Raw genomic sequence first — 13,984 nt, 5'->3', positions numbered from 1 at the left:
ATGTCGTTTATCAAGATGTCTAATTTAAGAAAGCTAATTAAATATTACATTATGATATTTTGCTACTAACTTAAGAGCAAATTCATCAGCTTTTATTCATTTATCCACAAAGCAGTAAATCACTAATCTTGGTTTTTGGTAATCCTCTTCTGAAGTACCTGGGATGCTTTGGCATGTTAGAGGTACGAAACAAACACTGTTGTTATGCTTTATAATAATCTTTTTAAGGTATTAATCTTCATGTTAGTGCCACAAAGGGAAGACTAAAAAATAGCACAGGAAAAGTTGTCTGCTTCTGAATGTGATGCATCCAACATTGCTGAGTGAAATAAGGGCAGGAATTCAGGAAGGCTGGCTCCAATCTTCCAAAGCTCCCTAGAAACAGGGATGGTGCCAGAGTACTCAAGAGTGGAAATGACATCCTTGTTCAAAAAAGGGAAAAAGAATACACCTGGCAAATTGTAGCACAGTGTTAATAGCACTCTGACTGAAGAAACTTGTCATTATTTCAGTCCCAAATCTCTTGTCCTGTAAACTAAGATTGTGGCTTCCATGTTCTAGATACCCCAGCCAGGGAAAACATATTCCCTGAATCCAGTCTGTCCAGCCCTGATGGAATTTTATGTTTCAATTTGATCCCCTCTCATTATTCTAACATCTAGTGAATAGAAACTCAGTCAGTGCCATCACTCTTCTGATAGCAGTTCTGCCATCGTAGAAATCTTCACTGTACTCACCCTAGGTCAAGCATGTCATGTTTTAGTCCACAGTCTACAACTGCATAAAACACTCCAGGTGTGGGTCTCACCAAGGTATTATAAGATTGTAGACTGACACCCTTACTCCTGTACTCAGATTGTCTTGCATTGAAGGCCAATATACCAATTGTCTTCTCAGCATTTTTTCTACAGCTGCATGCTTTCTTTCAGTGACTTATGTGTAGGAACACTCAGGTCTCTTTCAACATCATTAATTTCCAACCTAACATAGTTGAAGTAATACCTTTCCTTTTCTCCTATCAAAGTCAATAACCAGATTTATCCATTTTATATTGCATCTGTCATGTGTTTGCCCACTTTCTCCATCTGTCTAAATCACCTTGAAGCTTCCTTGCATCCTCCTTACAATTCACAATCTCACCAGTTTAGCATCATTGGCAAACTTCAAAACACTGCATTCTGCTCCCTTATCCCATTGATATATATGTTAGGAACAGCTGAGGCCCAAGCATTGATCCCTGTGGTCTTCCACTAGGTATTACTTGGCACCCGAAAAAGGCCTACTTTATGCCTACTGTCCTTTTCATGTCTGTCAATTAATTACGAATCCATGCAAATACATTACCTCCAATACCATGCATTTTAATTTTACACATTAACCTTTTATGTGGGAGATTATCAAAGGCTTTCTGTTCTCAATGTTGATGATTTTTTTGGTGGATTGAAGGGGTACTAGGAAAGGGTTCAAACGCCAAGAGAAAAAAGAATTAAGCCCAGTCAAAATTTCTGGAAACCATTTTGGGAGAAAACATTCAGTTGAAGCCTTAGATGTTGAGTCAAGCTGAGGTCTTGATGTACAAATAAGCATGGAACTAAATATTTTGAACAGATTAAGTGCTTTGTATTTCTTTTCATTGGTTAATTTGGTTCTTTTGTTCTAACATTAACTGTAATGAATGTTAATGAACAAATCTGCATATTAGCTGGGAGACTTTGGACTGCAGCCTGTTTGTAATTTCTCTCTCATGGGAGAGCAAGAGAGCAGATTGAGGAATCTCTACAGTGACAAGTATAATTAAATAGTCTGGCAAATGGAAAAGACAGAAACTGGGAAGGGAAGCAGGGCACGGCCATGAAGGTGAAATCACTCGCTCAAGCACAAACAAGAATAATTTGATTGTAGGTAATGGGACTATTTTAATGTAACATCATAAAAAGTTAGATCACAAAATGTTGATTAGAACACGAGGATAATAAAATGTCTGCTGCAATTAATTTTGATTTTTAATTTCCAAATCACAATTTCAACCTTACCACATAACACAACAAATCTTCCCTTTCAAAACTTTATCTCTCTATCACATATGTACTTCTCAGATTTTCTTTATAATATGATACAAATCTTTCCTTCTGCTCATATTGTTGTAGATGCCAGACAAGCTTCTATATAGACTAATTACTATTTGGTACTTTTAAAATCATTGAGATCAATTGTTTCTATAGTCTCTTCAGTATAAAATGATGTTATACAATGTGCTATCTATTTGAAGACCTCTGAAAAACCTCATTCATATTCATCAATTATTTTACAAGTTAATTGCTATCTAGAATTTGGATTAAGAAATATAAAATAGATTGAAAAATATAGGTGCCAAGAACTTGTTTTTGGTGTTACACGGTTGCGTGTTTCCCACTTAAACCAATCATGTCCTCCATTAAATAAAAATGACAAAATTGGCCAGAAAGGTGTTTGAAATAAAGTTAGGCTGACTTACATGCAGAGGCATGCACTAAAGCAGGATCTGCATAGTTCACAACAGGACCTTACTTATTGAATGCTGACCAGTTGTCTCCCCCAGCAACAAGAATCCCCACATATTTGAATAATGCAGAAATAATTTTTAAATCCTCTCAAGATACATCAGGGTGAGCTGCACATTATGAAAACAGTTCTCGTGAGTTGTTTCAGTAACTGGACATGGGATTCATTCATTGGTGTGTTATGGTTTGTGCAGGTAGTCCTGCAAATGAAGATGTGAGGGATTATTATTCCAATCAGATTATGAGCAGATTATGTCCACGCTAAGAATCATTGTGAGGGGAGAGTAATTTTTACTGCACTGGAGACATTGATCTGACAGGCTTCTTATGTAAAGTGTCTTTCATTCAGTAAATCCATTGTTACTCATCTGGACAAAGACTCCATTCCTTGCACTGCTGGGAGATGGGGTTATAGTGTTCTACTGGGACCGTCCCTCGGATCCTTCCTCATGCTCTTGCACTTGCTGCTCTTTCATCTGCATCCCACATCCCTCAGGCTCCAGTTCTCCTTGTTGCTCTTCCTCAGATACACACTTTGGTCTTCTTTTGGTCAGTTTATACAACATGCCACCCACCATGATGAAATCTCTGCACCTGCTGAGCATGTACTGCCGTTTGCCCCCCCCCCCCCCCCTTACCCTCTGGCATGATGAAGGCCGCAGATTCTCACCTTCAGGAGACTTCGACATTGAAGAGCAGCTACATCTATACTTTCACAGCTATCATTGTATTTCTGCTTAGCTCCCATGGTTGGATAGTCCACTGGCGTGAGCAGCTGAAGAGGTAGAGAGGATTCCTGGCCCTTCCCACGATTCAAACTTTCTGGCAGGGCTGGTGCGTGAGAAACATCTGGCAGTCAGGCCTCTCCAAGGATGTCGTGTGTGCTTCCTGGAAACGTGGCATTGATATTCAGAAAATTCTTCAGGATCTTGCTGAGGCAATGGTTTAGCAACAGGTAGAGAGAAATGGAAGAAATCTAGAGGAAGTTGAGAGTCAAGTTCACCTGACTAGGGGGTGAAACAGTGAAGCAGCTGGTGGAGCTGCTGCTTTACAGCTCCAGTGACCCTGGTTCAATTCTGACCTTGGGTCTTGTCTCTGTGGAGTTTGCAGGTTCTCCCTGTGACCGTGTGGGTTTCCTCTGGGTGCTCTGGTTTCTTCCCACATACCAAAGACTTGTAGGTTGGTAGGTTAATTGACCAATGTAAAATGCTCCTGGTGTGTAGGTGAATGGTCGAATCCAAAGGAAGTTGATGGGAGTGTGAAGAGAACAGAATGGGATAAGATGAGGACTGTAAATGGGGCCCTGATGGTCAGTCTGGACTTGGTGGACTGAAAGGCCTGTTTCCATGATATATGACTCTCTGATCCCCTATGGAGTAAGCAGTCTCGGCACCAGAGCACGCTGAAGGTCTTCCCATAGCTTTTCATGTAACCCAGTGATGACAACCATTAAAACCTGAGCCTGTGAATAATTTGTTCATCAGAAAAGACTAGATGAGATGTTGTCTCTCTGAGGGTAGGTTATTGCCTTCTGCCCCAAGGACCCTCTCCGCCCTGAATTGCCATTGCCAGGCAGAGCAACACCTCCTGTACTGGAGGGTCACTATCAGTGTCACCACTAAAGCAACTACTGAATGACCATCTCAGCAGCTAAATGCAGGTGAAAATACTCAATATTGCACATTTAGCATATCCTGTATTAAATCAATTTTTGGACAATTTGCCCAGGGAAATGAGCACTAACCAATCCAGTTCCCACAAGTTCACTTTAAGTGTAGTAAAGAATTTTTAAAATGTAACACTGCACAATTTTGGGTATCGATACTAACAGTATGAATGCCATCCCTTCAGACAACTTCAGTTATCAATGGCAATAGAGAGAATTGCTGTCACTATTTCATGCAATTCTACAAATTGCTTCTACTTACATTTAAGAATCATCTAACACTCCTCATTACATTTAACACTCCTCAAGAGAAACATAGCCAAAGTAATTCCACAATTACAAACTCATTTATGAGGTAATAGAGTTATAGAGGGATATGGCAGAGAAACAGGGCCTATGGCCCATCATATCCACACTGACCATCAACCATCCATCCACACTAATCATCCATTAATTACTGTTTTTATTCTCCTCACGTTCTTATCAACTCCCCCTGATTCTACCACTCACCGAGGGGCAGTTTACAGTGGCCAGTTAACCTTCCAACCTCCGTGACTTTGTGCTGTGGGAAGAAACCGGAGCACCTGGAGAAAACCCATGTGGTCACAGGGAGAATGTGCAAACTTCACCCAGACAGCACTCAAGGTCAGGATTGAACCTGGGTCTCTGGTACTGTGAGATAGCGGCTCCACTACCTACACCACTGTGCTGTGCTGCTCAAATTCCTTTCTCTTTCTAAATTCACAGACAAAAATCACCATTATTATTTCAATAATCCTTTATAAGTTATTATTCTGGAATGGGAAAGAAGCCTACAGTTTGAAGCCTAAACCTTCATTAATTCCTCAAATCAACTTAAATGTCCCTCATAAAATACACATCGGGTGGCACAATGGCACAGCTGGTAGAGCCGCTGCCTCACAACTCCAGCAACCTTGGTTCATTCCTTATCTCTGGTGCTGTCTGTACAGAGTTTGCACATTCTCCCTGTGAACCTGTGGATTTCCCATCTTTTTTCCCCACATCACAAAAAGTGGGCTGGTTGGTAAGTTAATTGGCCATAATAAATTGCCTCAAATGTACAGGTGAATGATAGAATCACGGGGGGGAGGGGGTGGGGGGGAAGAGTTGAGGGGAAACTGAGTAGAATAATATAGGATTAGTATAGATTCCTGTTTGATGGTCAGCATGGAATTAATGGGCTGAAGGGCCTGTTTCTGTGCTGTATGAATTTAGGATAGAATCTATGCTCTACTCATGAATCGACACTACATTTCACACCCCTGTGATGAATCTTTGAAAAATATTTGGTAAAAGCTCTGTACTGTTCATAAGAATTGCTTTCCAAGCAAACCAGTCCAACCCAAATAAATAAATGGTAATCAAACAATGAAAACATTTTAATAATTAAACTTTACACATGTTTGACCAGACAAAATTTAATACCTAAAATATCCTTGTGCTTATTTAAGTTAAGTTCTTCAGGAAAGAAGCCAACATAATCAAAGACCCCTCATACCCTGGTCATTCTCTCTTATCCCCCTTTCCATCGGGAAAAGGTACAAAAGCTTGAGAACACATACTGCCAGGCTCAAGGACAGCCTCTATTCTGCTGTTATAAGACTCTTGAAAAGACCTCTTGTATGATAAAGAACTCCCGATCTCTCAATCTACCTCATCATGGCCGTTACACCTTACTTGACTACCTGAAGTGCACCTTTTTCTGCAACTGAAACACTATACTCTGCGTTCTGTTTTTGTATGTTCTTTTGGACTACCTTGATGTACTTATGTATGGAATGATCTGTCTGGATGGCATGCAAACAAAGCTTTTCACTGTATCTCAGTACATGTGACAATAATAAACCAAATACCAATTAAAAAGGAAAATGTAATATATCTCAAAGTTGAACTTACTGTCATATGCACAAGTACATGTATGCATAGATGCAATGAAAAACTTGGAGCAGCATCACAGGCACATAGTGTCATATAAACATGAATTTATTTCTGATAATTTTTACAAGAAAACAACTTTTGCAAGAAAGAATACAATTAGAATGAAAAAAGTCAATTTTAGTACAAAGTGATCAAAGTGGTCATAGTGTTGCTGAACTCTAGTGATTAGAGTTTTGTCGGTTGGTTCAATAGTGTGTAGAGTTCCATCATCAGAGAAGATAAATTTAAATTCTTGTGGGTTATAGAAAATAGAAATATTATATCAAAAACAAATAATATAATGATTTGGTAATGAAGATGAAGTTTGCAGTGGTGTGAGTCAACATGAATTCAAAGAGAATAACTGGGAATAAGCAGCTAGCTGATGGACAATCATTGCTTGTAGTTGAAATTTATCAATCATGGTTTCATTTATAAAGATAGCAAGTCTTTCTATATTCAGGCACATGAATTCAACTCTGTTTAGTTACTTCTAAATTTAGAAAAGACCTAGTTGTCATTTTTCGATTGTTGGAAACGGGCATACTTTTAAGCAAAACTTTAGCATGAAACAGAATTCATTTTTTGTAGTTCTACTTTGCTAAATTTTGCAGACAAAAATTCTAGGGAAGGGTGAATGAATCCAATTACTCTTTAACATTAAAGATCAAAACTTGGTTTGAACTTCATCGCATAGTGGCTGAAACATAATGTAAGAAACTAATGTTTTCAGAGATCATTTGGCATTTCAATGCTTGGGCAATCAGTTGACCTATTGAATCACTGTCCCTTTGCTGATCCCACCCTATGAAATCAGAGCTTGAAAACTGGCTTAGTTCCTTAGTGGGCAGATTGATTTTCTCTGGAAGTTTACTCAATTTGAAAATTACCCCACATCAGCCTGTTATTGTTATTAAAAAATAACAAACCAGCGTACATTTGATAAAGCTTTGTTACAAATTTGCATTCTACAAATGTAAATTAAACCATGCAAATAAATTATTGATCTTAACATTAGTAAAAGCAGAGAAACAAAGGACTGCAGATGCTGGAATCTAGATGAAAAATACTCTGATGCTGGAGGAACTCAGCAGGCCAGGCAGCAGCCGTGGAGAAAGGCAGGTGGTCAACGCTTCTGGTCAGGACCCTTCTTCATGACTGAAGATAGGAAAAGGGAAACCCAATATATAGGAGGGAAAAGCAGAGCAGTGATAGGGGGACAGGGGGAGGTGGGGTGGGCACAAGGTGGTGATAGGTAGATGCAGGTAAGAGAGAGTGATAGGCAGGTGTGGGGGAGGAGGGGAGAGCAGATCCACCAGGGGATGGGTCAAAGGTAAGGAGAGAAAGGGGAAAAAAGGGTAGAAAAAAGAGATTGGAAAAGGAAGAAGAGAAGAAGCATGGTGGGGGGGGGGGGGTTGTGGGGAAGGGGGTGGGGATTACCTAAAGTGGGAGAATTCAATGTTCATGCCATTAGGCTGCAAGGTTCCAAGACGGAAAATGAGGTGCTGTTCCTCCAGTTTGCGCTTGGAATTCTCCTGGCAGTGGAGGAGGCTGAAGACTGACATATCAGTGATAGTGTGGGAGGGGAAGTTGAAGTGACTGGCAATGGGGAGATGCAGATCACGGTTATGGACAGTGTGCAGGTGTTCCGCGAAATGGTCACCTCGTCTGCATTTGGTCTCACCAATGTAGAGGAGGCCACACTTGGAGCATTGAATGCAGTAGATGATATTAAGGGAGGTGCAGGTGAACCTCTGTCTCACCTGAAAGGACTGTTTGGGTCCCTGGATGGAGGTGATGGAGGTGGTGTAGGGGCAGGTGTTGCACCTATGGCAGGGGCAGTGGAAAGTTCCTGAGGTGGGTGGGGGAAAGAGGAGTGAACTAGGGACTAGCATTAGAAAGCTTTTAAAGAAAGGTTAAATTTATTCTCAAAGTTACCATGACATTATTAATGATTAACTTCTTTCTTTCTCCAAAAGAGGAGCAAAAGTTGCCCAAATGGTTCTCAAATTTACAGACTGAAGAATGGAAGCTATGTTATATAACTTTTCCAAATATATTGCCTGATATTCTTTACAGAAGATTGAAGGTAATTATGTAACTGAACTTTCAGACAAGTTGTAACAAGGAAGATCAAATTGTGTGTGCACCAATATGTCAAGCCATGTGTTAGACAATCTATTACTTTCTACCCAAAAAAGTAATGATGTCCCTACGAGGAGTTGGTTTGATACTGTTTTCACAGAATATTTCAACTCTGGTTTCAGTGTCTGTGCAATCCAAGGAAGATATTGGAAATGATCCAGCACAGCTGACCACTGAGCTCTGCTGCTGGACTCACTAATGTCCTGAACTGAGGGATTCACAGCTGCCCCACCTGCGATGCATCTGTCATGTATAATGTGAACACATTCATTTGAATGGGGTCACTGACCTCGATTGCAAAGGTGAGAGCAGGTAAGTGGTTTGTTTATTTTTACCTTTCTATTAATTTATAGTACTTTAAAGAGTTTGGGAGCAAATGACTTCTCATTTATTTTTATATACATTTTTGTTTGATGACTGAAATCTGTTTTTAAGTCTCTGGTTATCAGGATCTGCTGTTCCAGGCCCTGCTGCTGCTCGTGGCCATCCTGCCTCATGGGATGCCCAGAGCAGCCAGGCCAGTTTGATTAGTCCAGCAGGTGCTCACATGGAAGAACAGCCACAGGAAAAGTGCAGAGGATGAGCGTGGGTAGCAGGCTGGATTGAGCACAGTCAAGCCTATTGAGAGCAATATGTGCAAGTATGGATAATGGCTAATGTAACAAATCACATGTAAGAGATAAGCCTGTTACTGCATAGTAAAATGTCTTAAAAACAAGATTGATTGCATCATAAATTTCAGGCTGAAAGATGCTATGAATGGGACACTGTATGGACCCTTGTTATTTTCAATTTACCATAGATCCCCTGTGGTGCAATTCAGGGCTGAGCCAGAGGTGATCCATTTTTATAACAGTAGGGATGTAATCTATTGCGTGGCTCTCCAAAGTCCCTCACTTTACAGTCCAACATGTCTTATTTCATTGCAAGAGTAAGCTGGGGTGAGGTTTATTATATGTAATATTGGTGGCTTCCAAATGAAGTAGCTTAAAATAAAAAAAAGCATAGGGAAGAGCTATCCGATTGTCCCACTCATAGGTTCCTTCTCCATAATTCGGCATTTAATTTCCTTTTCAAATGGATTTCCAGTGGCCTGTGTTTCAATATCAGTTTTGTTCAAATCTAAAGGCAGGAAAACTAAAAAAATGAGTTTGTAATTAAGATAATTATGTACAAGTGTGAGCTTGCAATAGATTTTTATACCACAGTTTAATCAAGCAAAGATAAAGGAAGTTAATTTATTCACATAATAGTTAGAAGTGATTGTTTCTTAATCTCACAGTTTGCTTACCCATGGTTCGCTCCAGCTTTATCATCTCTATTTCCCAATGCTGCCTCAGTATACAGAGAAACAAAAATACTTGAGATGCGAGGAGGATAAAGATGAACAAACTATGACAAATCCACTGTGGCTGACACCAAGCAGAACATCTGCCAGCTTTACTTGCAGTATATTTTCTCCTACAATAGAAATAGAGATTTTCATTACTATTACAATTTCATTACATCTTTGCTTAAGTTATAGGACATTCATTTGTCCTATACATTTGGCATACTATACAAGATACAATTGAGTAGTTGTGTGTGTCTTGGGTTCTCAGCATCACGGAAGATTGCTAATGGCACGGAAGTATATTGCTACTTTTCACCATAGTGCCAGTGTGTGACGGTACACCATAGCAGCCTTCAGGAATGTTGCCAGCACAAGAATAATAGCTGAGACATCGGAAGGGGAAATGTACAAGATTCCAAACTGTCCTGGTCAGCATTCCACCTTGACCCTTCATGAACCTGAACTCATCCAACCCTCTGCTGTCTGGGTGCGTCCTCACCCTGTTCTTGGTTTCCAATCCACCACCAAGATGATTTTAAAATTCTTGCCCCTGTATTCAAAATCCTCCATAACTTGACTCCTTCCCATTTCTGCAGTCTCCTCCAGTCCTGCAGCCTCATAATAACTTTGCATTCATCCAACTCTTGCCACTTGTGCAAACATTACCACCTTCACCCCATCATAGATGTGCCATCAGTTATCTAACCCCCAAAACCTGGAATTCCCTCCCTATGTCCTTCTCTTCCATTGTTTCTTTCTTTAAGACTCTCCTGAACAGTCATCTACTTAACAGTCATCTATTAGACCTCTTTCTTTGGTCTAATGCCAAGTTATTGTTCTAATGAGATGTTTGGAATTGTATAATCTTGGCACTACATTGTGTGCATTATTGTGTTTAAAATTTTAATTTCTAAGAATGTTGTTTTCATTTTAAACAGAATGAACTGGGTTCAGAAGACAAGTCAGACAGCACCTATGGACCAATAAAGAGTTAACATTTCAGATCCGTGGCCCTTGATCAGAATGTTGGCCTGAAACACTAACTCTGCTTCTCTTACCACAAGATACTACCTGATTTTGAGTGTTTACTGTGTTTTCTGTTTTTATTTATAACAGTTTACTGCCAGACTAAAAGCGGATAACAAGTAGTGGGTTGCTTATTATTGGGCAAGAATATGCACATTTCTATTGGGCAAAATAATTATTGATGGGAGATACTGTACATATTAGCTTGGTTTGGGGCTTCTTTGAACATTGTTATGAGCCTAAAATTATATCAGATATAGAACAGATCAAAGAATTACATTATTTGGGGAAAATATGAACAAGAGAAGGCTTGCACTACCGTCCAAAACAGTCCTGGCTGTTTTGAATCCTACCTCCATTTACCTACCTTGTTTTTGTTCTACTTGTCTAATAATAATCTATTAATCTCATCATTTTGAATTTCTAATGACCCGGTCTCAGCAGCTTTTGGCGATAAAGTGTTCCAAATCTGAACCATCCTTTGTGTGAAGCAGCATTGCCCAACATGATCCTGAATGGCGCAACTGTCATTCTATATATAAGGCTGTCCCTGAGTTATGTATGAGTTTTGTCCCTCAGGGTGGGCTGTATGGAATGAGCTGCCAGTGGAAGTGGTTGAGGCAGGTACACTAACAACATTTAAAAGACACTTGGACAAATACATGGGTAGGAAAGGTTTAGAGGGATATGGGTCAAACATGGGCAAACGGGACTAGCTTAGATAGGAATCTTGGTCGGAATGGACCATTTGGGCTGAAGGGCCTGTTTCCATGGTGTATGACTCTCTTACTCTATGACTCTGTGTCAGAAGGGTCTGTTTTCTGTAGTACCCCATATCATATTGCTCTACATGCACTTGCTATAGTTCTTTCATTTCATTGAATAATCACTCCAACACTACCCATAATTAAACTAATGGAATATATGGTGTTTCAAGTCATTGACATGAAACATTTCATTATTATTATTAGCTTGAAAAATGTATGGGAGAATTTGCATAAAGTCAGATTTCGGTAAATCAGGTCATCTGTAACCCAGGGAGGGTTCAGGGCTCCCACACCAAAGGAAACCGTTCCTCTCCCTTTCTGTAATCATCTTCCACATCCCAATTAGAACATCCCTTAATTTTCAATATTCAAAGGACATTTAGAATATTGCACCTTCATCGCATTCCAAAGCACCTTACAGACAAGAACTTCTTGCCACAAACAGCAAAGCAATAATGACTAACGATATTGATTGAGAAACAAGTATCGGTAAAGACAAGAAGGATAATTCGCACGCTCTCTTTGAAGTGCTGCATCCCCGCAGTACCCCACTGGGGTGCGAGCCTGGGACTTTTTAGCCCAATTCTCTGGACTGGAACTTCAACCCACGAACTTCTAACTCAGAGGGAAGAGTGCCACGGCCGACACTGAAGCTGCAACCTTACATTATCAACATAGAAACAAGGCCAAAGAGCTACAGTTTGGGTGAATCGCAAACTAGGGGGAGTGTGACAAGCGGAGCATCCAGTCGAGACTCCACCGTGGCGTTTACCTGGTTTGCCCGTTCTGAGGATCAGTGAACTGCCAAAGTAAAATTGTTTTGTTTGGAAATGCAGTTATTGTTCTGCCGCCGTTTTAGCCACTGCAGCTGGAGGCTGCAGGTGGTCGCAGCTTGTTCCTTACCCGTTCTTCACTGAGCGACTGTCCATCAGGGACATCTTCATCTTGTTGAACTCCTCCGTCTCACAGTCCGAATCATCGTCCAGCAGCACGTACTTCTCGGTTTTCTGCGGCTCCGGCATAGTGCTCACGCTCAGTAATTCCTCACAAATCAGTCTTCAGGCACACCTTCAGACAGGTTTTGCCCGGCGAGTCTTGGGGAGGAGAGGCGGAGAGGTGGAACTTGCCAGGTCCCAAGCGCCAAGTGACTGTCAGCATCAATTACCTGCAGACCCCACCCAGCATGACAGCACGGGACCTCCTGCAGCCAGCACTCAATCAATGACTCACTGTTTGCACAATACATTTGGGTGGATGTTAGTCTAATAGAAATCCCTTTATTTTCGTGCAACAAGCAGCAGTGAGGTTTTCACAAAGACAAGGCCTTTTATTTCTTCTCAATACATATGCAGACTTTCAGGACAGGGACTTTCAGGACCAGAACAATGTACTTTAGATAGATTATGTTCTTCAACATAACAACCTGTTGCGTTCTAAAAAGGGGCTAAATCACCAGGCATTAACAAGTGGGGATTGATGTCAACGCCCTGTCGACCTGGAGCAAATTGAATGAATTGTTGCAGAAGAGGAAGGGAAGAAGAAACAGGAGATGCTGGAAATCTGAAATAAAAACAAAAATTCGGGGGATATTCAGCAGGCAGGCAGAGACCAAAGACAGAGAATCAGCACTTCAGGAAGATGACCCTTAATCGGAACAAGGAACGTGAGAAAACAAATGTTTTAAGTTGTAGAGAGTGGTGTGACAGAAGGAACGTCTGTGGTGGAATTTTTCTCTCCATAGATGCTGCCCGACCTGCTGAGTATTGCCAGCATTCTCTTTTATTTCAGATATTCAGCAATCGCTGTGATGTGCAGCTCACAGTTCCAGAACATTATTCCCTTTGGTGCCCTCGTTAATTTGCCCCCGTCAACAGTCCCCTGGACAGATCAGCAGTTGTGTCACCTAGACAACCTTGGTCTCCACTCTTGCTTTTTTTCAAATATCCACACAGGAGGAGGCCATTCATTCCTTTGGGTCCATACTAGCTCCCAGAACAATCCTATCTTTTTTAATTTCAAAAATAGACTTTATTCATAATAAGAAAATATATACAAAGGAAGAAACAGTGCAAAAAAACTTCTACATTTACAGTCGTTACATTCAGTGGTGTAAACTTTAAAAAGAACACAAACAAACATAGCACCATTGCCACTCACGTGGCCCCCTGAGGTGATACCTCTTTCATTGTTCAAGGGACTTCCCCTCAATGTGCAGTAGCTGAAGGAGCCGAGACTGTGGTCCTTCCCCACAGAGCCTTAGCATTGGCTGCACCGAGCTTCAGTGCATCCCTCAGCAAGTACTCCTGCAGCCTGGTCTGTGCCAGCCGGCAGCATTCCCCTATGGACACCTCGCAGTGCTGGAAGTCCAATGAGTTTCGGGCAGACCAAAGTGCGTGCTTCACCGAGTTGATGACCTTCCAGCAGCACTTGATGTCTGTCTTTGTGTGTGTCCCTGGGAACAGCCCGTAGATCAGCGAGTCTTCCGTCATTCAGCTGCTGGGGATGAACCGGGACATGGACCCTTGCATCGGTTCCCATAACCCACTCGCAAATCCACAGTCTGCAAAGG

The 13,984-nt window shown here is 41.0% G+C and overlaps 1 protein-coding gene across 2 annotated transcripts in view; it reads right to left on the bottom strand.

Annotated features, from left to right (window-relative positions):
• The window catches only part of LOC127567475 (EF-hand calcium-binding domain-containing protein 14-like), a 64,744-nt gene extending 52,027 nt beyond the window's left edge, over positions 1 to 12,717 (bottom strand). Inside the window, exons 1-2 of one of the 2 annotated variants that reach the window (XM_052010433.1) lie at positions 12,319 to 12,717; positions 9,581 to 9,750 (exon numbers count right to left, since the gene is read on the bottom strand). In XM_052010433.1, the coding sequence (XP_051866393.1) occupies positions 9,581 to 9,750; positions 12,319 to 12,437 (289 nt within the window). In that variant the 5' untranslated portion in view covers positions 12,438 to 12,717. The remainder of the gene's footprint in view (positions 1 to 9,580; positions 9,751 to 12,318) is intronic. The other variant, XM_052010434.1, reaches the window with a different exon arrangement.
• Between the last annotated feature and the right edge of the window lie 1,267 nt (positions 12,718 to 13,984).

The sequence above is a fragment of the Pristis pectinata genome, chromosome 2 (genome assembly GCF_009764475.1).
Source record: "Pristis pectinata isolate sPriPec2 chromosome 2, sPriPec2.1.pri, whole genome shotgun sequence".
Classification (NCBI taxonomy): Eukaryota; Metazoa; Chordata; class Chondrichthyes; order Rhinopristiformes; family Pristidae; genus Pristis; species Pristis pectinata.
This window is presented reverse-complemented; position numbering and strand designations above follow the sequence as displayed.